Raw genomic sequence first — 25,769 nt, forward strand, 5'->3', positions numbered from 1 at the left:
AAACCGTATTGAGTCATTCAAAACAAATGCCTTGCTTTATAATGGGTATCACAATGATGCTGGTGGTGGTGATAATGGTGGTGGTGAAGATGATGATTGCATTTGACTATTATCCCTGTACCACTGTCCATATCATTTTTTCATTCATTCAGGAGCAAGGCCACATCAATAGTTAGTTGAACAATGGCACTCTAGAGAACAACACATCCCAATTACTTTATGACTCATCTGATATTAACCCCATTCTGGGACCATTGTGGACTGAAGGATGCTCCCCATTCATATTCAGGTATTGCCTTGACTTCTTTACGTTAGCGCTTGCGCAGACCATCATGATTCATGTCAGAGCGCGATGATGGTCTCAGGTCTATGATATATAAGTCTTGTTTCGATGCTGTTTTGAAAACGCACTGTTGCAGGTTCATTGGAAGGCACAATTATTGTAGAAGAGATATCCTTTTCATAGCAACTTCACAGAAACATCTTCTGTCACAGTTAAACTCAGGTATTTGACAACCACTTGATTTTTTTGTTTAATTTAAGGAAATAGTTGTGGTGTTGTTTGCAGATCATTTAATTACTGATAGAAATGTAGCATATTTACCATAAAATGCAGTACTTAATACTTGTATACAGTATTGAATAATATTATTCGATGAGGTGGACATAGTTAACATAAAATGGAATTGAAAAGTAATTAAATAACATATTATAGTTAAATAAGCAAATACAACATAAGCAACCGCTTTTATTGTTTTCAATGCAAATAAAATACATGTTAAATACAAAATCAGTCTTTGCGGCGTATGAAAAGACAACTGTTTGTCAAAGGGACACTCCCAGCCTAGGCTACTTAACATCTTCACTTTAATTATGATACACATTAACCTACATTTCATTCTCAGATTCCTCCCAATCTCCTGAGATGAAGGTGAATGTCTTCGTTTTCGCCGTGGCTCTACTTGGTGCCTTCCAACCTCGCTATGAATGTAGAGCTATTGAAACCCCCTGGGCGGTCCATCCATCCCACAATCTACAGGCAGAGCTGCAACAGCAACTCCCCATTCTTCTGCGACTAGGAGAGGAGTACTTAATTCGGCTAGACAACTCCAATCAAAATGCCCTCCAGTCCTCCTCGCCGAACACATCTCCTGGAGCTGCTGCGCCCTCAACAACGGTCAACAGGGCTTTACAACTTCAGCTCACGCAGCGCCTTCTGCAAGGTAAAGTCGGTGACATCAATCGGTTTCTGAACAGCTACGCTAACCAGATGGGTGATTCCATGGAAAGAGGAAAGAGGTCCGGGCCGGGCGAAGAGCCACCGATCTCTTTGGACCTGACGTTCCACCTGCTGAGGGAAGTTCTAGAAATGGCTCGAGCCGAGCAATTAGCACAGCAGGCAAATAGTAACCGAAAAATGATGGACATATTCGGGAAATGAAAGTGTTAGAAACACATTTGCCAAATAATTTGTTTACATCTTGCACAAAGTGTACGGTACTATTCCATTTCTGTATTACTCTTTAATTGGTTAACTTTCGTTATTTTATTTATCATTTGTATTTATTTAAACGAGAGCTGTAAAATCGAGTTGTAATTCGCTGTATAGTTATTACATTGTTTGATTAGAAGCAAACATAGCCCGTTGACATGCTGACACTGAACAAATATCCTTTGTCTTAATTTATATTCAAGCATAACATGTTTTGTATATACTGATAGTCACACATTCATCCTCTCTTTCTGATATTCCCTTTCATTGTACAACTGGTTAAAGTTTGATAATAAAATACAATATGAGCAACCAATCACATTTGTTGTGCAAGAGAACGTCTAATATTTATATTTGTAATAAAAAAGTTGAAAAGTTACATTTATTGCTTGCTGTGTAGCCTAAATTGAGTGTATAAATACATTCTGGCTGTTCTTCTGACTGGCGCGGAAATCTATTGCGCAAAGGTGTGCCAAATTAAGCACAGTTTTCTCAAGTCAGAGATCAGCCCAATGACGTTTGTTTTCACAGTATGACGAGAATACTGCAAGTGCTAGAGAGCATTTACAGATAAATTACAGTTATTCAACGGTAACAGAGTACTTATTTAAACCGTTCCTGCAGCAGGATGCTGACTCAATCAAGACAATGGAGTATTACAACAATTTCAGTACGGTTTTGAGGTAAAATGATAATCTACTTCTGGTTGTTCAGCCAAGAAAAGGAGAAGACGTGTTTGGGTCCATCTTTGTCATCTGTGTTTGGCTGAGTTGATCCCGATTCAGAGGACATCTGTGAAAAATAGAGCAAAACCATTAGATGTCCCTTGTGTCACTGAACTATTGCGAAGCTACTCAAATAATATATAGTAAATTGTTCAGAATGGCGATTCTAAATGGGATCAAATTACTCGCAATGTATATTGAATAAGTAAAGTCTTATTTGGACAGAATACAGAATCTATAAAATGTCGACATGTCCATGCAAATGAACGAAAACAATGGAACAATTCTGACATTCTGAGTGGAAAATATAGTTTTTTTCACAATCCAAAGCACTAATTAACACAAATTTCATTAAGGAAATCAAATATTTTGTAGTCTAAAGAGCTACTATGAGATACGAAATACAAATTGACTCTAAAATATATGTTTATCTCACCACACACATAGCCACCCACAACCACAGCCACATGATTTCCTGTATCAATCAACATGATGTCCTGAATTACCATAATCATACCAATACAATAACCTCAGAGTACACAATAGCAGACAGCAATTTGACCTGATAAAAGAACATTGCACTGAATTGAAGCATCTCATGTTTTCAATTTAAAGGTAACCTTTTAAGTGTTATAGATCGACTGCTTAAGTATTAGTCAGTGCCCAAAGGAAAAAATAAACATATCCGACCCAAAAGCTCAATAATTGTAGACTTTATCCGTCTCCAAAGCTGATGCAGTTCAATAAACAAAGCCGCAACTGTGACAAAGACAAATCATTCCTGTGAAGAAACAAAATAACCCAGCTTTATTTCTTCAGGAATATAAGAATTATTGTATGCAACATGAGGTGATGATTTTAGGTTATGCGCACACACACACACACACACACACACACACACACACACACACACACACACACACACACACACACACACACACACACACACACACACACACACACACACACACACACACACACACACACACACACACACACACACACACACACAGACCCTTTATGATAATCGCCTCTATGAATCAGTAGGCCATCCAAGCCTATTTTTTTCCCTCTGGAACGAATGCAAACTGTTCCAGGTGGCTTTTCACTTCTAATTTGAATCCACCTGATTATGTTGGTGTGAACTATATGCTCATTCAAATTAGCACTCCACATGTAAATGAACTCAATGGTGATGACATGTAACAGAGTGGCTGATAATTATCCCAATGAAAACAGCAGCCTCCCCCTCCCTGCATCACCTCTCACACGCAGTGCCCCGGCAACCACAGAGCAGGCAGGTGTCTCATCATTAAAGCCTCCTGCTGAGGTGAAAGCCCCTTCTGTAACACAGGCCAGGTTCCATGCAGGCTAACTCAGAGCTGAGCAGAGCACAGCTGCTTTAAACAATGACTGGAATATTCTGATACAGACTGGTTATTGACTGGTTTCAACAACCATTTTTTTCCTCATACAGAGGGCAGGAGATTAAAGTCAAGCAATATTCATTTTAGATTTTCTTTAGTGGACACTCTTATCCAGAGCGACTTACAAGGAGCAATTCGGGTTAAGTGCTTTGCTCAAGGGCACATCGGCAGATTTGTTTACCTACTTGGCTCGTGGATTCAAACCAGTGACCTTTCGGTTACTGACCCAACGCTCTTAACCACTAGACTACCTGCCGCCCAATATCCATACGGTTAGTGAACTCAAATGTGACCTCGACTGTCACTGCGCTAGGGGTTTACTTGAGAAATACACACTCTTTAAAGGCCCTTACAAGACGGCTGCTAGAATGGAGTTAGCCACGGCTCATGTATTGTTATTATTATTATATAATTTATTATGTTGAGACATTTGCAGTAAATCTCCCGGCTAGGCTGTAGTGTGTCACAAATGTTTCTCTCACCTGTGTCGGTGGCTCTGCTGATGGGAAGTTGACCGGGGCTGTGTTTGGGAACTGAACTGGTGTTGTGGTTGAAGTTGGGAAGTAGACTGGGGTTGTGGCGCGGGCCTGTGCGCTGGCAGTTGGAGTTGGGTTTAAGGATGGGAATTGTACCGGGGTTGTTGCATGGACGGGGGCCTGTGGAGTGGCCAGTGTAGCGGTGTCGCCTAGGGTTTCAGTAGGTCTCTGAGGCAGGGGTGGGGGTGATGTCAGCTGGGGCTTTGGAGGGTTGGCCCCAACCGTTGCCGCCACTGCAGCAGCAGGAGAGACATCTGTACGGGTCACCCCTGTCACTCCACTCACTTCTACTTCCTCTTCTCCATCTTCAAACTCAAACTCATCATCATCTTCATCATCTGAACAATAATTTGATTTCAAAATAAGATTGGTTTATATTGTATAATGGGAAAGTGCTTCTACTGAGTTTTTATTTGATCTTGATCTTGTTATTTACTGTATGTCATCAGTTAACACAGTCTCTACGGCCCTGGAAGAAGTGATTTTGGTCACATTGTGAAAGAACATTGAAATGCCAAGGGAGGTGACGAGAGTGTACTGGCGGTGGTGTACTCATAATACTCATTATACTCCCTACCTTTCACAAAGTCTATGGTGTGCAGTGCCCTCCTCTCCCGCTCAAAGTTGGCTGCGTAGTGATCCATGTTGTCATAGCCACGCTCCACTTTGTCCAGGTTGGAGATGTTAGTGCCTGCAATGAGCCTGGTGGACAAAGGGAGATCAAAGGTACACTGTTCTACAGATCAGCCCTACAGACTAAAACTGGCAAACGGGTATGTGTACTCACTTTTGTAGAAGAGGCTTTGCAGTCTGTGGGAGCAAAGGTGAGAAAGGAATTATTTCTCAGAAAGCTCTGATGTGAAACATTAGAATACATTGCACAACATGTCTTCTGGGAAGAAATCTCTGAAGACATCTCAGAAGACAAGATGTTTGTAATAGCATGTTAACACTTTTTGATTTAGACATGGTACATAACTTTATATAATATTGATATGTCACTGATGCAGAATTTCAGACGCCTATTTTATGTGGTAGTAATTTGTTATCTTTGTAGATAAAGGCCATTCTTGTCCCTTCCAGACAAAAAAAAGTGTGTCATCACCTGCAGGAAAGTAGCCATCTCTGACTCCTCCATTGTCTGTATCCCTGTCTCCACGATCTTTGCCATGTTCTCCAGGTGCTCTCTATACTTCCTCATGAGGCCGTTTATATAGTCCAGTTTCTCCTGTTGCTCTGCGTTGATCTTCAGGGTCATGTCCCCTTTCCGCTCCTCCAGGATGGCATAAAGGTGATCAAAACTTTCACACACATTGGATTTCTGCCTCCTGCCATTCTCCTGGAAGACAGCCATGATTGTACTGTAAGGTCGAGGCGACAGAGAACTGGGTCATAGATATTGTCAGAAGTCAAAATTAGGGTGAGTAAAAATAAAGAATACATTTTTTACCATCAATATTATTGCAGTTTTATACAATGTGGAAATGCTGTTATAGATGAAACATAAGAAAGGAGAAAAGATTGATGGCTTCACCTCAACGGTCTTACAGGTCTCATCCAGTTGACTCATGATGCCTTGAATCCTGTCGTTGTTCCCCACTAGCATGGCTATACAGTCAGTCAACTCAGTCTGAAACACACACACACAGGAGGTTCATCATTATTTCACAAAGAAGGACGTTGTATGTACCAACTCTGATACTCTGTTCATTTTTTTCTATCGAGAACCTAAAAGGGCTCTTCAGCTGTCCTCATAGCAGAACCATTTGAAGAACCCTTTTTGGTTCCAGGTAGAACTATTTTGGGTTCCATGTAGAACCCTCTGTGTAAAGGGTTTTTACATGGAACTCAAAAGGGTTCTACCTAGATTCTAGATAGAAAAAAAAATGCTAAGAGTTTATACCTGTAAAGCATCGTTATTAAAAAGAGATAGACAGTATATGTCAAATAAATAAGTTAACCTTTTGCTTATTGAACACAGTGTTGATTGGGGCCACATCACAGTCTTTGTGGGCTCCGAACACCTTGCAGAGAGAGCAGGTGGGCACGCCACACGTCACACAGTAGATGTTGATCTTCTCATCCTCATGCTCTTCACACATGGGCTGGTCACACCTGGCAGGCTCAGGCTCAGGCTTGCTGCTGCAGATTGAACCAGAGGGCTACAGTACAGGTTACAGTCATACTTAGAGGATCCAGATTAATACACTCTTAGGAAAAAAAAGTATTTTTACCTGGAACCAAAAAGGATTCTACCCCGGAACCAAAAAGGGTTCTCCTATGGGGACAGCTGCGAACCCTTTTGGAACCCTTTTTTCTAAGAGTGTAACACTACACATTTGGCAAAGACTTCCCTGTGACCTTTTTAAAAACTCAACAGCCTTGGTTTAACCGAGTTAACCTGGGTTTGTGAGCGAGGAAGCTATGCTGTTAAACAAGCACAGTAACGTCCGTCACACTGGAAAGTCACAAAAACGATGTCTTGGTGACTCAAAGACTAAGTGTCTCTCTTTAAGCCATAATAATGTCACTTAAAAGTAAATAAAACAATGTGGTACAGACAGACTTTCTCCTCGTGGAATGTTGGCAAGTCAGAATAGCCATTACTTTGTAATTTATGTTTATTTGGCAACCAAGAGTATGTTAACATTTGGAATAACTGTTTTTAATAGTCCACTTGTGCTATGTAAATCATTGTTAATTGATTCCCACACTGTTGGTACCCAGAGCAGTGCTTTTCACACCGATTCAAACAACGTGTCCATGTGAAAATTTTATTCAACTTGTCGCTGCAATGTACTCAATAACATGACGTTGATTACGCAAAAATAGCAAGAGCAGATGACGTCTTTCCAGAGACTACCATTAATATAGTTACAGTAAGTAAATTACATGTAGATACTGTAGATTCATATTCTGTAGGGAGTCTACAGTGTATATTTAGTGACAGAAGTTGTATTTTGAAAACATACACCGCCGTTCAAAAGTTTGGGGTCACTTAGAAATATCATTTTTTTTAAAGAAAAGCTATTTTTTTTGTCCATTAAAATAACATCAAATTGATCAGAAATACAGTGTAGACATTGTTAATGTTGTAAATGACTATTGTAGCTGGAAACGGGTTACAGAGGCCCATTATCAGCAACCATCACTTCTAGCTAATCCAAGTTTATCAATTTAAAAGGCTAGTTGATCATTAGAAAATATTTTTGCAATTATGTTAGCACAGCTGAAAACTGTCCTGATTAAAGAAGCAATAATACTGGCCTTCTTTAGACTAGATGAGTATCTGGAGCGTCAACATTTGTGGGTTCGATTACAGGCTCAAAATGGACAGAAACAAAGACTCTTTCTTCTGAAACTCATCAGTCTATTCTTGTTCTGAGAAATTAAGGCTATTCCATGCGAGAAATTGCCAAGAAACTGAAGATCTCGTACAATGCTGTGTACTTCTCCCTTAACAGAACAGCGTAAACTGGCTCTAACCAGAATAGAAAGAGGAGTGGGAGGTCCCGGTGCACAACTGAGCAAGAGGACATGTACATTAGTATTTATGCTGCAGTAGTTTATGTGTCGGGGGGCTAGGGTCAGTTTGCTATATCTGGAGTACTTCTCCTGTCTTATCCAGTGTCCTGTGTGAATTTAAGTATGCTCTCTCTAATTCTCTCTTTCTCTCTTTCTTTCTCTCGGAGGACCTGCACCCTAGGACCATGCCCCAGGACTACCTGGCATGATGACTCCTTGCTGTCCCCAGTCCACCTGGCCGTGCTGCTGCTCCAGTTTCAACTGTTCTGCCTGCGGCTATGGAATCCTGACCTGTTCACCGGACATGCTACCTGACCCAGACCTATTATTTGACCATGCTGGTCCTTTATGAACGTTTGAACATCTTGGCCATGTTCTGTTATAATCTCAACCCGGCACAGCCAGAAGAGGACTGGCCACCCCTCAAAGCCTGGTTCCTCTATAGGTTTCTTCCTAGGTTTTGGCCTTTCTATGGAGTTTTTCCTTGCCAACGTGCTTCAACACCTGCATTGCTTGCTGTTTGGGGTTTTAGTCTGGGTTTCTGTACAGCACTTTGAGATATCAGCTGATGTACGAAGGGCTATATAAATACATTTTATTTTATTTTATTTGATTAGAGTGTCTAATGATGTCTTTCCAGAGACGTCATCAAGTCAAGGTATTGGAGTGGCCATCCCAAAGCCCTGACCTCAATCCTATAGAAAATGTATGGGCAGAACTGAAAAAGCGTGTGTGAGCAAGGAGGCCTACAAACCTGACTCAGTTACACCAGCTCTGTCAGGAGGAATTGGCCAAAATTCACCCAACTTATTGTGGGAAGCTTGTGGAAGGCTACCCGAAACGTTTGACCCAAATTAAACAATTTAAAGGCAATGCTACCAAATACTGATTGAGTCTATGTAAACTTCTGACCCACTGGGAATGTGATGAAAGAAATATAAGCTGAAATAAATCATTCTCTCTGCTATTATTCTGACATTTCACATTCTTAAAATAAAGTGGTGATCCTAACTGACCTAGAACAGGGATATTGTACTAGGATTAAATGTCAGGAATTGTGAAAAACTGAGTTTAAATGTATTTGGCTAAGTTGTATGTAAACTTCTGACTTCAACTGTATATGGCACAGTTGTCATGTTTTTGGTCCTTCAATGAAACTGGTCGGCTTATTTATTTATCACGATTTTATGGTCTTTAATGCAGGTCCGACAGTTCCTTACTTTTTCCTCCTTCCACTTTCCTCTTTCATTTTTGCCCTAATGCTGCAATTAGTTACTTGTAATTTCGGGTAGAGCAGGCATTTCCATATGTTAGCTGCATGTGTGACTTAACTCCACCAGTCCTATTCATGATATAATTTACAAAGATTGTTTCTTTAAAAAAAAAGTGAATAAAAAATGAATGCTTTAAAAAAATGGTCTATTTGATTTTAACCACAATATTTGTTGTATAATTTTTTCCGTTTTTTTTCTGGTGAATTAAACTGAAATTGACCATTCTTGATACACAGGGGAAACTGTTGAGCGTGAAAACCCCAGCAGCGTTGCAGTTCTTGACGCAAACCGCTACACCTGGCACTTACTACCAGGCACTTAGAACATTTGTCTTGCCCATTCACCCTCTGAATAGCACAAATACACAATCCATGTCTCAATTGTCTCAAGGCTTAAAAAACTCTTCTTTAACCTGTCTCCTCCCCTTCCTCTACACTTATTGAAGTGAATTTTAACAAGTGACATCAATAAGGGATCACAGTTTTCACATGGATTCAGATATGTTATGGAAAGAGCAGGTGTTCTTAATGTTTTGTACATTCTGTATATTCTCCTTTCATTTTCAATTTCCCATCAGTAGTATTCAGATTCATTCTATATGTTGTTTTGGATAATATGTAGTCTTCTTGAAGCCCAGATTTGTTGGTGTGGGGCGTTTCTGTATGTCTAATGGGCCAGACATACATGGGACTACTACTGATTGCCTTTGACTAGATTGTCTGCCGCAATCATTTTAAATAGGCCTGTAGTGTCTAACCTTGAGGACTCCTGTATATATCAATGATATCCTGCCTGTCTTAGGCTCATTGTTTTAGGCCCATTGTTTTAGGCCCATTGTTTTAGGCCCATTGTTTTAGGCCCATTGTCTTCTCTTATTAGGCCTTTTTTCCCTCACCTTGAGGACTCCTGTTCCTGTTTGTACATATCAATGATATTCTCCACCAGCAGGTTCCTCTGGAGGCCATAGACACCATGCCTGTCCAGGACCACCTCATGTCTGCAGGATGGGCAGCGGAAACGCCCCCCTGAAGTCACAGTGGTTCCTCTGGTCGATAGATAAGGGTTTGAGGCCTACACAGATCAGGACAGCAGTAATGGAGTTAGATAAAGCCGGTCATGGATTTTTTAAAATATAGGCCTACTGTTGTCTGATATAGGTGAGTAGTATTTGCATTGGTTACTGAACTTGTGTGCTAGGTGAATCTGGAAATGGTATAGTTTCAAGAGGTATACATGATGACAAAACACTTTTTGTTTCTTTTTAACATGACCAAATAAGTGGTAATTAAACAGTGACAATTGAAGGATGAGCAATACCTTCACTACCTTCACTATAACTGTTTTGTAATTTTACATAGCCTACCAAGAGACAACAGTAAAGGTTAAAAGTGAAAAGTTCAGCTGTATAATAACCAACCTACCTGGAAAATATCTTGGGCACATTTTCGACAAAGGTTGTGTTGACAAGGGAGAATGACCACCGGTTTGGTAAACATCTCCAAACAGATAGGGCAAATGAGCTGTTTCTCCAAGCTGTCCATGGTGCTGTCTTGCTTTGTGGAATGTGAATACCCCAGAGAGATACTCATTGCACAGTGGAAAAACAAAGACTCTACTGGTCTTTAGGGATACCAACAAATGGTCCCCCAATGGTCCCCCAATCCCTAAAGAAGTAACTTGGCAAATATCAAAGATGTCTACTCCTTTTGAACAATGCAGAGTCGCTGGGCCTGCTCAGGCGCTCGTTGCTGTCCTCAAAGTTTCTTCTAACAGATCGCGTTGCTCCCTAGCTGGCAATCCACTGAGTGTCACAGGCTGTTTTTAGAAACCTCCACGTCAATGGTTGTCATGCTTACTTGCCCATATATGAAAATGTCATGAGAAGGGTTAGGGAGTCCAGCTGTTACCACCTCTGAAACAGGAAGGGGTAGGCCCATACCTCCACTAAACAGAGTAGGCTGAAATAGCCGCTTGCCGCTGATCTTGCGTCAGTTTTGCATTTCCCTCACTAATGGTTAAGGTTAGGATTGGGGGAGGGGGAAATGATCCTAGAGCTGTGTCTAGACTTCACCCCGGGTGGAGCCTTTCTAACAAACACAGGCAAGTCCCTGCTTTGACTGTTGATTAGCGGACTTCATTTTATGTTTAGAGTTGTCAATCTCAAAAAATTGCACTATAATGCAAGAATGCTTTTGTCGAAAACATGCAAGTTAGCCTACATCTGCAAAATGCTGAAAGACTCCAGTCCACCTCCCAATGACAAACATGATCTATTGCGGAACAAATTAAGGAATTACACTACGCAGACACTGTAAGTAATGCCGCAGTCCCACATTGACTAAGAACCTTTCCTCAGGATGAAGACTTAAAACAAATATATATCACACTCATACCAAAATAATCCAATACCATTTCATGTTGACTGTATAGATAGATAAAATCATACATTTAATTTTTGACAAAATACACGAGTTGTATTTTATACTGACACGTCATCTTTCCACGCTGAGCTGTCTGCAGTCTACTGTAGGTGACAAGTAAAACCAATGCCCTCCAGAGTGTTTAGTTCAGTGAATGGGAGATGATGGATTGGTTTTTACAGGGGATCAATGACATCAACTACATCCAATGAAAACCCCAAAACTGAAATCAAGAAAAGTGAATAAAGACAACCAAAAGCAGTGATTTTCAGACATTGCAGTTGGGTTTGAGTGTGGGAACAGCCATTGACATAGAAATAGGCTGTGTAGTGTTTATGTAGTCTAGTGCCGCTACTGATTATAGACATCCAGGTTCAGGTGTAGCTTCGGTGGCCGTCCCCAATCAACTGTGTCTTCTCACTGGCATTAGTTGGCTGGTGCACAACCGGAGTGTCCACATCTAGGATTAAACAACAGTGTGAATTAAGGACACAGAGAATCCCTACAATATCAGATGATCAGCAAAGATACATTTGTCCTTCTTATTGTGGTATTTCCTCTCATTCTGTTCAGGGACACTTTGATGTTAAACTATTTAACGGTATGTTTTAGTTTGTTTGTTGTTTGCAGAAGATGTAAAGGTATGTTTAGAAATGATTTGTTCATCTATTATTTTCCTAAGAGGTTATAGGAAATGGTTCTGACTGGCACAAGAAGGATGTATCGCATCAACACAAATCTAGCACATCTACTTGTTGTTGAAACTGCGGGGAGACATTTACACATTGTACATAATTACTCCTTAACTTCCCATAATTGATGAGTTGTCCAAAAACAATTAGTTATTTATCCGGCTACACTGCTTCCCATGCATTTTTGAACATGTAATGAACTAACATTCACAGTGAGAATTGTAATTTATAAACAGAGATTTGTTTCTCTATCAGCTATACCTAAATGGATGTTATATGAATATTGTGCTGTTGAAATTGTAGCGGCTAGGGTAGCTATGAGTTTCCAGGATGGTGTAAAGTAAGCTCACCTTACCATGTGGGCATTGGTCATCAGTTCCTTCTTGTGAAGTGTGTTAGTGGTGTAACGGGACCATCTGTCTATTGGTGCTTGCAAGCCGTACACTTTAACTATATGAGTTGTTGTTCCCTTTGCCCCTTGCCCTCCTCAAGTGTGAAATGCTTGTGTGTGTGACCCTGTGTGTGCTTATGAGTGTGTGTATATGTGTGTGTGTGCATGTGTGTGTGTGTGCCCTCACTGAGTGTGTCCCCTCACCAGTCTCCATGTCGTATTGGATCTCCTCCTCCAGGTCTTCAGGGGAGACATAGCTGTCTGTTCCCTCTCCAGGAGGCATGGGCTTCAGCTTCCCACAGCAGCAGTTACAGCAGCAGCACAGGCAGCAGCAGCAGTAGCACCCCGTTATCACGCCACACAGGGCAAAGAGACCCTGACAGGAGAGAGATATAGGTTAACACAACACAAAGAAACCAACATGCAATCATCAACTAATGCACACACAGACGTACACACAGACAACCACACACACATGCAGGGACTCACAGCAAATCATCCAGGGACTCTGTATGATTGTGACGGCTCACCTTAGCCCACCAGGTAGAGAGCATGAAGTAAGTGTTGACATTCTCCTCTCCGAACTGCTGGGCCACGTAAAGGCCAAGGGAGCCGTAGCTGTCATAGATGTTTCTCTTTGTGATGTCTGACAGAATGGAATTCGCGCTATTGAGCTCCTTGAATTTCTCTGCCGTCTCTGGGTTGTCAGGGTTCTTGTCCGGGTGGTATCTCAGAGCTAATTTTCTGAAAGGCGTTCAAAAGTAAATCAATGAACACACAATAATATCAAAAATCAGGGTAGAAAATGGACAGCAGAACTTGGTGAAGCTCTCGCTTGTGGTTTCAGAAACTGGATGAGAGATAATGTGCAAAGATAAAGATTGTATTGTCTGTTGGCTGATATTTCATTGACATATCTAGACACACCCTTGTTTGTATAGGTTAGTTAATGTACTATTTGATCAGCTCTGCTGGAGCTAAGTCCACTGCCCCATCTAGTGTCTGGCAGACGACAACAGAGAGGAGATGTGGTGTCTGATGAGTTGAGCGAACATGCTACAAAAATGGATGTTTTTTGTATTATAAACTACTTCAAAGATAGTGATGTTCATAAAAATGGCTAATTCATTCAAGATACTGAATGAATACAGTTCAGAGAATATAAAACATGAATATCATTAGGGGTTATTCGTGTCTGCATTTAATAATATCATGTCAGGTACCATTTCCAACAAAATATGTCATAGGGGCATAACACATACACTCCCCTATGTATTTATTTGGACAGTGAAGATAAAACTTTTAATTTGGCTCTAAACTCCAGCATTTTGGATTTGAGATCAAATGTTTTTTATGAAGCGACATCACAGAATGTCACCTTTTATTTATTATGTTTACCGTTTAGAAATGGAAGAACTTTATGTATCTAGACCCCAATTTGAAGTTGTCATAAGTATTTGAACAAATTCACTTAGTGTACTACATTTAGTTAAAAGTGCAGTATTTGGTTCCATATTCCTAGCACTGCAATGGAAAATGTGATTCTTCCCGGTACGAGTGTCTACAGTATAACATAATTTTTTCCCAACATCTCATGTGGAATACAGTATATGATACCTATAAACTGAGTGTACAAAACATTAAGAACACCTTCCTAATATTCAGTTGCAACCCCACTTTTGCCCTAAGAACAGCCTCAATTCGTCGGGGCATGGACTTTACAAGGTTTCGACAGCATTCCACAGGGAAGCTGGCCCATGTTGACTCCAATGAGTGTGTGTGTGTGTGTGTGTGTGTGTGTGTGTGTGTGTGTGTGTGTGTGTGTGTGTGTGTGTGTGTGTGTGTGTGTGTGTGTGTGTGTGTGTGTGTGTGTGTGTGTGTGTGTGTGTGTGTGTGTGTGTGTGTGTGTGTGTGTGAACACTGTTGTGTCAAGTTGGCTGGATGCCCTTTGGGTGGTGGACCATTCTTGACACACACGGAAACTGTTGAGGGTGAAAAACCCAGCAGCATTGCAGTTATTGTCACAAACCGGTGCACTTGGCACCTACTACCAAAATCTATTCAATGGTGCTTACATATTTTTGTCTATTCACATTCACACAATCCATGTATATTGTCTCAGGGCTTAAAAATCCTTCTTTAATCTGTCTCCTCCTCTTAATCTACATTGATTGAAGAGGATTTAACAAGTGACATCAATAAGGGATCATATATTTCACCTGGATTCACCTGGTCAGTCTGTCATAGAAAGAGCAGGTGTTCTTAATACTCAGTGTAGATGTGATAGTTTATTGGGTACACCCTAGGTTGGACCCTCCTTTGCCTCCAGAACATCCTGAATTCTTTGGGGGTTGGAAAAGTTTCTCAATTGGTATCAAGGGACCTAACGTGTGCCAGGAATACATGAACTACACCATTACATCACCGCCACCAGCCTGTACCATTGACACCAGGCAGGATGGGGCCATGGACTTATGCAGTTTACGCCAAATCCTGACTCTGCCATCAGCTTGACGCAACAGGAAATGGGATTCGTCGGACCAGGCAATGTTTTTCCACTCCTCAATTCTCAAGTGTTGGTGATCGCGTGCCCACTGGGGCCACCTCTTCTTGTTTTCATCTGATAGGAGTGGATCCCAGTGTGGTCGTCTGCTGCATTAGGCCATCTTCGTCAAGGACCGGTAAGTTGTGCGCTTCGAGATGCCGTTCTGCACACCACTGTTGTACTGCGCTGTTATTTGCCTGTTTGTGGCCCCGTTATTGTTATTTTATTTTGTTACTTTTTATTTTATTCTTTACGTTTGTTTATTTAGTAAATATTTTCTTCATTGTTGGTAAGCATTTCATTTTAAGGTCTACACCTGTTGTATTTTACGCATGTGAAAAAAATGTTATTTTATTCTTAATTAATGCTTTGTACAGTCAGTGTAGATGTAGATGGATAGATAGATAGATAGATAGATAGATAGATAGATAGATAGATAGATAGATAGATAGATAGATAGATAGATAGATCAATGTGAACTGCTGGTGCCTTTGTTGTCAATTCCCACCTGTAGGACTTCTTGATGTCATCTTGGTTACAGCCTTTCTCTAGCCCCAGAACTTGATACAGAGACTCTCCCGAGGTGGTCAGGGAGCGCTGCCTTGGTTCAGACATCCTACAACCATTTACCTGCTGGAGAAAGAGGGTCAATTAGATTCAAACCAATACAACTATTACAAAAAATACACTCAGTCAAACCATGTAACTCTTACTTGACAGCAAAGAAATGCACAATCAAGAAATTATCATCCAAAGGTCCAAAATAGATACCTGGCTTCCTGGTTCTAATATTATGCTGCAGTAGCCATCTTACTTCTTTACAGTATTATAATCCTCAGTTAAAGTCCTCTGTCTACCTGGTGAGGTGTATGGTAATGATGGAGTTGCAGTGGACCGCTAGCTACTGTTTGTGAGACTAAACCTGAGACGCAGTGAAATAAAACCTTCAGAAACAAGCGGGCTTGAGTTTCACAGGCCACCAATGGGCCTGCTATACACTCCTGTGTAGCCTTGATCAGGTTTCAGCCAACACAGTCTGCTGCTTGAATTGTGTGACTGAATGTAGGCTTGACAACTCCTGGGTAGGGGTGGCACCTTGGTCCAGTCCTTCAGCCAGCCGTGACAGTAACTCTTATTGAGGAAAAATATTGTGATTTCTGTTCAAAATGAAATTATTTTAAGGTAGGGCCTACAGTCACCATTTCATAGGAAATAGTGCCACATACAGTAGTTCATGGAAATGGTTAGGGGAGGATAGTTGTGAAGACTACTTTTTCCAGTTTGCAAAGGTTTGTTGTAGCTTACTGTGACTGATTTATGTAATACCATATTTTCATCGCAGGGTGGTGACAAACTCACAGGAATGTTTAATGTACTGTTACAGTACTGCAGTCTGGAGGCACTGAAGAACTTGGAAAAAATGTAATGCCATATAATGTTGTACATATAATGTAATGCCAGTTACAGCTTAACAGCTCCTACCCCAAAACCATAAGACTGCTGAACAATTAATCAAATAGCTACCCAGACTATTTGCTGTGATGCTGCTGCTACTCTCTGTTTATTATCTATACATAGTCACTTTAGCCCTACCTACATGTACATATTACCTCAATTACCTGGACTAACCAGTACCCCCACACATTGACTTAGTCCTGGTACCCCAGTTGTTGTTATTGTTATTTTATTGTGTAACTTATTTACTTTAGTTTATTTTGTTTTTTTTTCTTAACTCTTATTTGTATTAAAACTGCATTGTTGGTTAAGGGCTTGTAAGTAAGCATTTCACGGTGTTTGGCGCATGTGACAAATAAAATGTGTTTCGATTTGATTTGACATAAAGATTCAAATTTGAGAACACAAGGCATATGGCTGATAAAGTGAACATATGGCAGGAGGAGTGAATAGTTAGTCCTTCCTGTTTTACGAACTGTCCTCTGACAAAGTTTCCTTTGGGAGAAAAAAAAACCCTGTCATTGATTCTGATTAGAGGTCACCTCTGCTAATCTCTGAGCCATAATTATTATTCTGACTCCTCCCTGTGGGATGACATGTGATGGTGGTGACTGAGCATTCAGTACGCGCACACACGCATAGACAGACAGACAGACAGACAGACAGACAGACAGACAGACAGACAGACAGACAGACAGACAGACAGACAGACAGACAGACAGACAGACAGACAGACAGACAGACAGACAGACAGACAGACAGACAGACAGACAGACAGACAGACAGACAGACAGACAGACAGACAGACAGACAGACAGACAGACAGACAGACAGACAAGTGTAGGCCTCCTGGGAAACACCCTGATGGAAGACTCACCTGTGCGCTATTAGTGGCTTCCTGGCTGGCTCCTCAGGGGTCCCGCTGATGAAAAGCATGTCTACACTGGGACTAGTCTGTGGTGAAAACACTGCGTCGGGGAAGTCATTAAGTGAAATGAATACCCTTTTACTTGGCCGTTGGAATAATAGGTGTAGTAAAGCTTCAGCTACAGTCACAGAGAACATGAAATGATGTAGAAAAGTGTATTAGTGTAAACACATCTTACATCCATTTAAAAGAATCCTTAAAAAATGTGAAACAACATTTTGCTTGTGAAATGGAGTACCTACAAGGTTGGTGTTATTTTTCTCTTTGATTCCTCTATCTGTCTTGACACAAGCTAGCTGCCATAAGGTCTGTACTGTATGTGGTGAGTTCATGTTGCAGCATCAGCACTGTGACTTAGTTAGGCTGCAGATGTAAATCCTTGTCCAATAGCTTGCCTTTGCTGGCCTGGAGCTCCCATGCATGACCTACTTTTGGACTGGAACACTCTCTCTCGCTCGCAGGCAGGCACGCACACACACACATACACTAGCACAACGTTATTTTTCCAAATAATATCTCCCCTATCCTATCAAGAGCTCATAATTTGATGAGGCTTTTTCTCTCTCTCAAATCCAGGGCTCAGAAGTAGTACACTATATAGGGGATAGGGTGCCATTTAGGAAGGGGAGAACGTGTTTTATGTTCTGTCGGGCATGTTTCCTGTGTTAAGGGCTTTAGTCAAATTACTCTCTGCAAATGACATATTTGTTTAAAGGGCCTATCTGCAGATGCCACATCCATGTCTGGATTTATGAATTAATTATATGTACTCATTGATTTTTTTGTTTATTTACTTAACCTTTATTTATCCAGGCAAGTCAGTTAAGGACAAATTCTTATTTACAACGACGGCCTACCCCGGCAAAACCTGGACGATGCTTGGCCAATTGTGCCCTATGGAACTCTCAATCACGGCCGGTTGTGATACAGCCTGGAATCTAACCAGGGTCTGTAGTGACGCCTCTAGCACTGAGATGCAGTGCCATAGACCGCTGCGCCAATCAGGATTCTTGAAGAATATAACTTATTTAACCAGGTAGGCTAGTTGAGAACAAGTTCTCATTTGCAACTCGACCTGGCCAAGATAAAGCATAGCAGTGTGAACAGACAACACAGAGTTACACATGGAGTAAACAATTAACAAGTCAATAACACAGTAGAAAAAAAGAGAGTCTATATACGTTGTGTGCAAAAGGCATGTGGAGGTAGGCAAATAATTACAATTTTGCAGATTAACACTGGAGTGATAAATGATCAGATGGTCATGTACAGGTAGAGATATTGGTGTGCAAAAGAGCAGAAAAGTAAATACATATAAACAGTATGGGGATGAGGTAGGTAAAAATGGGTGGGCTATTTACCGATAGACTATGTACAGCTGCAGCGATCGGTTAGCTGCTCAGATAGCAGATGTTTGAAGTTGGTGAGGGAGATAAAAGTCTCCAACTTCAGCGATTTTTGCAATTCGTTCCAGTCACAGGCAGCAGAGAACTGGAACGAAAGGCGGCCAAATGAGGTGTTGGCTTTAGGGATGATCAGTGAGATACACCTGGTGGAGCTTAGTTCAACTGACGTACACCATCAGAACCCTAAATATAAGCTTGTTTTACTCCAATGTTTGTAAACAATTTAAATGTAAACAAACCCTGTATATCCTCAACACATTTAAGATTATAATTTTGATATATTGGGGTTCCAGCGTAGCCTAGTGGTTAGAGGGTTGGACTAGTAACCGGAAGGTTGCTAGTTCAAACCCCCGAGCTGACAAGGTACAAATCTGTTGTTCTGAACAGGCAGTTAACCCACTGTTCCCAGGCCATCATTGAAAATAAGAATATGTTCTTAACTGACTTGCCTGGTTAAATAAAGGTAAAATTATTTGTTTATTTACTTAACCTTTATTTATCCAGGCAAGTCAGTTAAGGACAAATTCTTATTTACAACGACGGCCTACCCCGGCAAAACCTGGACGATGCTTGGCCAATTGTGCCCTATGGAACTCTCAATCACGGCCGGTTGTGATACAGCCTGGAATCTAACCATAGCTCTGTCTATGAATTTAAGAATGGTTACATTTCTCCAGGCTCATCCCTCAGCTTTTTACCAAAACAGAGGTGGGGTGTCTGCTTTGTTATTGATTCATCTGCGGATTTCCCCTTTAAGAAGGTTTGCCTATACTCCTCACCCCTACTCCATCTAGGCTGTCCTCTAGACTTCCTTTAGAATCTGAACAATGTAGAACAACAATGCAATAAAGACACACATCAAGAAAAAACATTAGTTTTCAACTAAAATATAACTGACTAACATATAACTGACTTAGATTTCTTTCAAAGTAGGTTTACACATATCTTGACAATATAAGCCACATTTACATTCCGTTCCGTTGATACAACAGTTATCTCTGCAATAATCCACTAATCATGTTACTTGTAGTTTAGGGCTGTGCACAATTGGCCCTGCGTCGCCCGGATTAGGGTTTGGCCAGGGTAGGCAGTCATTGTAAATAAGAATTTGTTCTTAACTGACTTGCCTTGTTAAATAAAGGTTAAATAAATAAATAGTTTACACTGTACAATTGGTATTTTAATATAAGAAAACCAATGTAGTGTATAAAGACATTATATATGTGACAGGGTCATTTGGGGATAGTAATTAAAACAAATAGTAATTAAACAAACAAGACCTACTCAATCAAATACGGGGTCATAGTACCCCTGGTTGGGAACCACTGTACGACAGTGACAAAGTGGGACGAGAGAGCGCTGCGCTTTCCATGCTGCCAATAGATTTATATGTATTATATGAACAGTTCCTCTTCATCCAATCACAAAGAGGGTAACATTCCATAGATAAATACAATTGGACGTTTCAGACAGGGCGCATCAGATAGTCGACAGCTCCACCTACCTCTGGTGGGAATTTATGTTTGGGAAGAGGGTAGAGTCAGCGAAAGGAAATACACGGACTCCGGTGGCGTTGAAGCCTTTGTTGTTACTGTTAATTATTGGACCCATGGTAAATTATTTTTTTCGGAGTGTACGGTCATGAAGAACCCATATTAACCCCGTGATGATACATGGACAGTCTGTGCGCTACGGTAATCTATGCCAGCAACGCGGTGAAATGGACTGAATGCATGCGGAATACTTTCCCTACCACCACCACCACTTCAAGCAGGGACAGAATAAATACACATTTAGTTGTACATTTCCTTTTTATATAACATTGTAGATGACGGCTCTTATTTTCGGAATATTTTTTCCGTCTAGGTTTTCATCGTCTGTTTTTGATTGCTTTGGCGTGCACAGTCCTCATTAAACAAGGATACATTGTTAAATATGAGGAAGCAATTTATTACAGAGATACCAAAAAGAAAGAGGCCTTTCCGTTTTCAGGCCCGGATTTGAGTTCAGTAGGGGAATAATGGGGAAAAATCCAAATGGATAAAATATGGATATTGGAACACAATATTAGAGCAGTTGGATTGCTATCGACAACGTGACGTGCAAGTTTGATGCATCAAAAAAAGTGAACAACCCATTTCTTCTACACTCAATAACTCTATTCGACACAAATAAAGGGAAGTGGAACTGTTATTGGAATTACCACATTTTCAGTTGTGCCAGCAGCTTAAATGCAATTTTTTATTAGTTTTATGTTGCTTTTTTATTGCAATTTGAGCTGGACTGAGCTTTGACTGTTCAATGGAAGTATGTTATCAGTTACCGGTTTTGCCTCTAGACAGGCCGGTTCCTAAACATGTTCTCAGCCGCAGGGGAGCCATTAGCTTCAGCTCCAATTCTTATTTTTTTGGTGGACCTGCCCCAAGACAGCTGGCCAAGGTAAGAGCAAAGGAAATAGCGATCTGGGGAATAAACAAAAACAATTTGATGCTTTCATTTTCAGCTATCAAGTCAAGGTTGGAGTTGTGCTTTCTGCCAGGAAATATTTGTATAGGTATATATTTTGATGGAAACAAAGTAGCCATATTCCTTTACCTGTTTACATTTTTAGTGGCCCACCAATTTAATTGTTATCACAGTTGTTATCGCATCATTTTGATCAAGTTGACCCTTCCACAGGAAAGCTCACAGTGGACTGATCTATCATCTTTATAAATCTTTATCATAGTCTCTTAGATCAGTGAGATGCCTGACTTGACCTGTGTGACAAAACCCTCATCCCTAATAATGTGACCAATGAAAACATTACCGTGATATTATTGTACTAATGTCTTAAGCCCCCCCCCCCCTTATCTGTAATGCTTAGAGGTTTTGATCCATTGAAGCTTATTGAAGTGAACCAACATAGCTCATCTGTCCCATAGTGAACCACAATATTCCATGTGCTCTGGTCTGGACTGTTGACAACATTGCACAGTAGAGGCCTTGTTTTTCATGACATGCGTTAAAGACAGTTTTTGACAAGTGTTTCTGTATGGCTCCAACAGCTCTGTATAACTTGTAAAGATGGCACAGTAAACTTTTTAACTAGTCCAAATCACATTTTATTGGTCAAATACACATGGTTAGCAGATGTTATTGCGAGTGTAGCGAAATGCTTCTAGATCCGACAGTGAAGCAGTATTTAACAGGTAATATCTAATAACTTCACAACAAAAGCTAATATCTAACAATTCCACAACGAAACCTAATACACATAATCTAGTAAAGAAATGGGATAAGAATATATAAAAAGATATGGATGAGCAATGACAGAGCGGCTAAGATGCAATAGACAGCGGCTATATACAATAGAATAGATACCGAAGGATACAGTATATGCAGTTGGAAGTTTACATACACTTAGGTTGGAGTCATTACAACTTGTTTTTCAACCACTCCATGAATTTCTTCTTACAAGCTATAGTTTTGGAAAGTCTGTTAGGATATCTTCTTTGTGCATAACACTAGTCATTTTCCCAACAATTGTTTACAGGCAGATTATTTCACTTATAATTCACTGTTTCACAATTCCAATGGGTCAGAAGTTTACATACACTAAGTTGACTGTGCCTTTAAACATCTTTAAAAATTGGCTTTAGAAGCTTCTGATAGGCTAATTGACATCATTTGAGTCAATTGGAGGTGTACCTGTGGATGTATTTCAAAGCCTACCTTCAAACGCAGTGCCTCTTTGCTTGACGTCATGGGAAAATCAAAAGAAATCAGCCAAGACCTCAGAAAAAAATTGTAGACCCCCCCCACAAGTCTGGTTCATCCTTGGGAGCAATTTCCAAATGCCTGAAGGTACCACGTTCAACTGTACAAACAATAGTATGCAAGTATAAACACAGTGGGACCACTCGGCCATCATACCGCTCAGGAAGGAGACGCGTTCTGTCTCCTAGAGATGAAAGTACTTTTGGTGCGAAAAGTGCAAATCAATCCCAGAACAGCAGCAAAGGACCTTGTGAAGATGCTGGAGGAAACGGGTGAAGATGCTGGAGGAAACGGGTACAAAAATTATCAATATCCACAATAAAACGAGTCCTATATAGGCATAACCTGAAAAGCTGCTCAGCAAGGAAGAAGCCACTGCTCCAAAACTGCCATAAAAAAGCCAGACTACGATTTGCAACTGCACATGGGGACAAGATCATACTTTTTGGGGAAATGCCCTCTGGTCTGATGAAACAAAAATAGAACTGTTTGGCCATAATGACCATCGTTATGTTTGAAGGATAAAGGGGGAGGCATGCAAGCTGAAGAACACTATCCTAACTGTGAAGCATGGGGGTGGCAGCATCATGTTGTGGGGGGGCGTTGCTGCAGGAGGGACTGGTGCACTTCACAAAATAGATGGCATCATGAGGTAGGAAAATGATGTAGATATATTGACGCAACATCTCAAGACATCCATCAGGAAGGTAAGGCTTGGTCACAAATGGATCTTCCAAATGGACAATGACCCCAAGCATACTTACAAAGTTGTGGCAAAATGGCTTAAGGACAACAAAGTCAAGGTATTGGAGTGGCCAACACAAAGCCATGACTTCAATCCTATAGAAAATTTGTGGGCAGAACTGAAAGTGTGGCGGGCAAGGAGGCCTACAAACCTGACACCAGCTCTGTCAGGAGGAATGGGCCAAAATTCACCCAACTTATTGTGGGAAGCTTGTGGAAGTCTACCTGAAACATTTGACCCAAGTTAACCAATTTTAAAGGCAATGCTACCAAATACTAATTGAGTGTATGTAAACTTCTGACCCACTGGGAATGCAATGGGGAAAAAAAATAAAAGCTGAAATACATCATTCTCTCTGCTATTATTCTGACATTTCACATTCTTAAAATGAAGTGGTGATCCTAACTGACCTAAAACAGGTCATTTTTACTAGGATTAAATGTCAGGAATTGTGAAAAAATGAGTTTAAATGTAGTTGGCTAAGGCGTATGTAAACTTCTGACTTCAACTGTACATATGAGATGAGTCATGCAAGATATGTAAACATTCTTAAAGTGGCATTATTAAAATGACTAGTGATCCATTTATTGAAGTGGCCATTGATATCAAGTCTGTAGGTAGGCAGCCACCTCTCTATGCTAGTGGTGGCTGTTTAACTATCTGATGGCTTTGAGATAGAAGCTGTTTTTCAGTCTCTCTGTCCCAGCTTGGATGCACCTGTGCTGACCTCGCCTTCTGGATGGAAGTGGGGAGAACAGCTAGTGGCTCGGGTGGTTGTTGTCCTTTGATCTTTTTTGGCTTCCTGTGACATCAGGTGTTGTAGGTGTCCTAGACTGCAGGTAGTTTGCCCATGGTGATGTGTTGTGCAGAACGCACCACCCTCTGGAGAGCCCTGCGGTTGTGTGTGGTGCAGTTGCCGTACCAGGCGGTGATACAGCCCGAAAGGATGCTCTCAATTGTAAAAGTTAGTGAGGGTTTTCGGTGACAAGCCACATTTTTTTCAGCCTCCTGAGGTTGAAGAGGCGCTGTTGTGCCTTCTTCGCCACACTGTCTGTGTGCGTGGATCATTTGTTTGTCGGTGATATGTACACCGAGGAACTTAACTTTCCAATGTCCTTCCAGGATACCCGGCCAGGTTGATTAGAAAGGCCTGCTCACAGAAGTGTTTTAGGGAGCGTTTGACAGTGATGAGGGGTAGTCGTTTGACTGCGGCTCCGTAGCGGATACAGGCAATGTGGCAGTGATCGCTGAGATCCTGGTTGATGACAGCGGAGGTGTATTTGGAGGGCCAGTTGGTCAGGATGACATCTATGAGGGTGCCCTTGTTTACAGATTTAGGGTTGTACCTGGTGGGTTCCTTGATGATTTGTGTGAGATTGAGGGCATCTAGCTTAGATTGTAGGACTGCCGGGGTGTTAAGCATATCCCAGTTTAGGTCCCCTAACAGAACAAACTCTGAAGCTAGATGGGGGGCGATCAATTCACAAATGGTGTCCAGGGCACAGCTGGGAGCTGAGAGGGGTCGGTAGCAGGCAGCAACAGTGAGAGACTTATTTCTGGAGAGAGTAATTTTCAAAATTAGTAGTTCGAACTGTTTGGCTATGGACCTGGAAAGTATGACATTACTTTGCAGGCTATCTCTGCAGTAGACTGCAACTCCTCCCCTTGGGGCAGTTCTATCTTGACGGAAAATGTTATAGTTGGGTATGGAAATCTCAGAATGTCTGGTGGCCTTCCTGAGCCAGGATTCAGACACGGCAAGGACATCAGGGTTAGCAGAGTGTGCTAAAGCAGTGAGTAAAAACAAACTTGGGGAGGAGGCTTCTGATGTTGACATGCATGAAACCAAGGCTTTTTCGATCACAGAAGTCAACAAATGAGGGTGCCTGGGGACATGCAGGGCCTGGGTTTACCTCCACATCACCCGCGGAACAGAGGAGGAGTAGTATGAGGGTGCGGCTAAAGGCTATCAAAACTGGTCACCTAGAGCGTTGGGGACAGAGAGTAAAAGGAGCAGATTTCTGGGCATGGTAGAATACATTCAGGGCATAATGTGCAGACTGGTATGGTGGGGTGCGGGTACAGCGGAGGTAAGCCCAGGCACTGGGTGATGATGAGAGAGATTGTATCTCTGGACATGCTGGATGTAATGGGTGAGGTCACCGCATGTGTGGGAGGTGGGACAAAGGAGGTATCAGGGGTATGAAGAGTGGAACTAGGGGCTCCATTGTAAACTAAAACAATGATGACTAACTTGAACAACAGTATACAAGGCATATTAACATTGGCATATTGACATTTGAGAGAGCTAGCTAAACAGTAGGTGAGACAACAACAGCTAATCAGCTAGCACAACAACAGCAGGTAAAATGGTGTTGACTAGGCAGGGAGGGTCGGATTAACTACACACAGAGCCCGAGTGCAGCTGGGGCCAACAGATAAAACATAA

At 41.3% G+C, this 25,769-nt stretch overlaps 4 protein-coding genes across 8 annotated transcripts in view; 2 read left to right on the forward strand and 2 right to left on the reverse strand.

The window, feature by feature from the left end:
- The first annotated feature begins 395 nt into the window (after window positions 1-395).
- On the forward strand, window positions 396-2,096 carry LOC124010121 (corticoliberin-1-like). The gene is made up of 2 exons (XM_046322482.1): window positions 396-505; window positions 906-2,096. The coding sequence occupies exon 2, from the start codon at window positions 926-928 to the stop codon at window positions 1,439-1,441; it is 516 nt and encodes a 171-aa protein (XP_046178438.1). The 5' UTR covers window positions 396-505; window positions 906-925; the 3' UTR covers window positions 1,442-2,096.
- Window positions 729-10,768, reverse strand: LOC124010120 (E3 ubiquitin-protein ligase TRIM63-like). 2 transcript variants are annotated; one of them, XM_046322481.1, is made up of 9 exons: window positions 10,401-10,768; window positions 9,875-10,050; window positions 6,142-6,322; window positions 5,715-5,810; window positions 5,286-5,519; window positions 4,968-4,990; window positions 4,758-4,882; window positions 4,127-4,485; window positions 729-2,284 (listed from the first exon to the last, which is right to left on the reverse strand). In XM_046322481.1, the coding sequence occupies exons 1-9, from the start codon at window positions 10,566-10,568 to the stop codon at window positions 2,189-2,191; spliced, it is 1,458 nt and encodes a 485-aa protein (XP_046178437.1). In that variant the 5' UTR covers window positions 10,569-10,768; the 3' UTR covers window positions 729-2,188. The 2 variants fall into 2 exon arrangements, with proteins under 2 accessions (XP_046178437.1, XP_046178436.1); XM_046322480.1 differs by having other exon boundaries at window positions 4,127-4,518.
- A 693-nt stretch (window positions 10,769-11,461) lies between these two features.
- LOC124010253 (dnaJ homolog subfamily C member 5-like) lies at window positions 11,462-15,656 on the reverse strand. The gene is made up of 4 exons (XM_046322703.1): window positions 15,536-15,656; window positions 13,013-13,226; window positions 12,687-12,858; window positions 11,462-11,859 (listed from the first exon to the last, which is right to left on the reverse strand). Exons 1-4 carry the CDS (start codon window positions 15,640-15,642, stop codon window positions 11,774-11,776), a joined length of 579 nt encoding a protein of 192 aa, XP_046178659.1. The 5' UTR covers window positions 15,643-15,656; the 3' UTR covers window positions 11,462-11,773.
- A 4,682-nt stretch (window positions 15,657-20,338) lies between these two features.
- The window catches only part of LOC124009268 (high affinity cAMP-specific 3',5'-cyclic phosphodiesterase 7A-like), a 50,729-nt gene continuing 45,298 nt past the window's right edge, over window positions 20,339-25,769 (forward strand). For all 4 annotated transcript variants that reach the window (XM_046320887.1, XM_046320888.1, XM_046320889.1 and 1 more), the window contains exon 1: window positions 20,339-21,255. In XM_046320887.1, coding sequence (XP_046176843.1) covers window positions 21,118-21,255 — 138 coding nt within the window. In that variant the 5' untranslated portion in view covers window positions 20,339-21,117. The remainder of the gene's footprint in view (window positions 21,256-25,769) is intronic.

Source organism: Oncorhynchus gorbuscha, linkage group LG22, assembly GCF_021184085.1.
Source record: "Oncorhynchus gorbuscha isolate QuinsamMale2020 ecotype Even-year linkage group LG22, OgorEven_v1.0, whole genome shotgun sequence".
In the NCBI taxonomy this organism is placed as follows: Eukaryota; Metazoa; Chordata; class Actinopteri; order Salmoniformes; family Salmonidae; genus Oncorhynchus; species Oncorhynchus gorbuscha.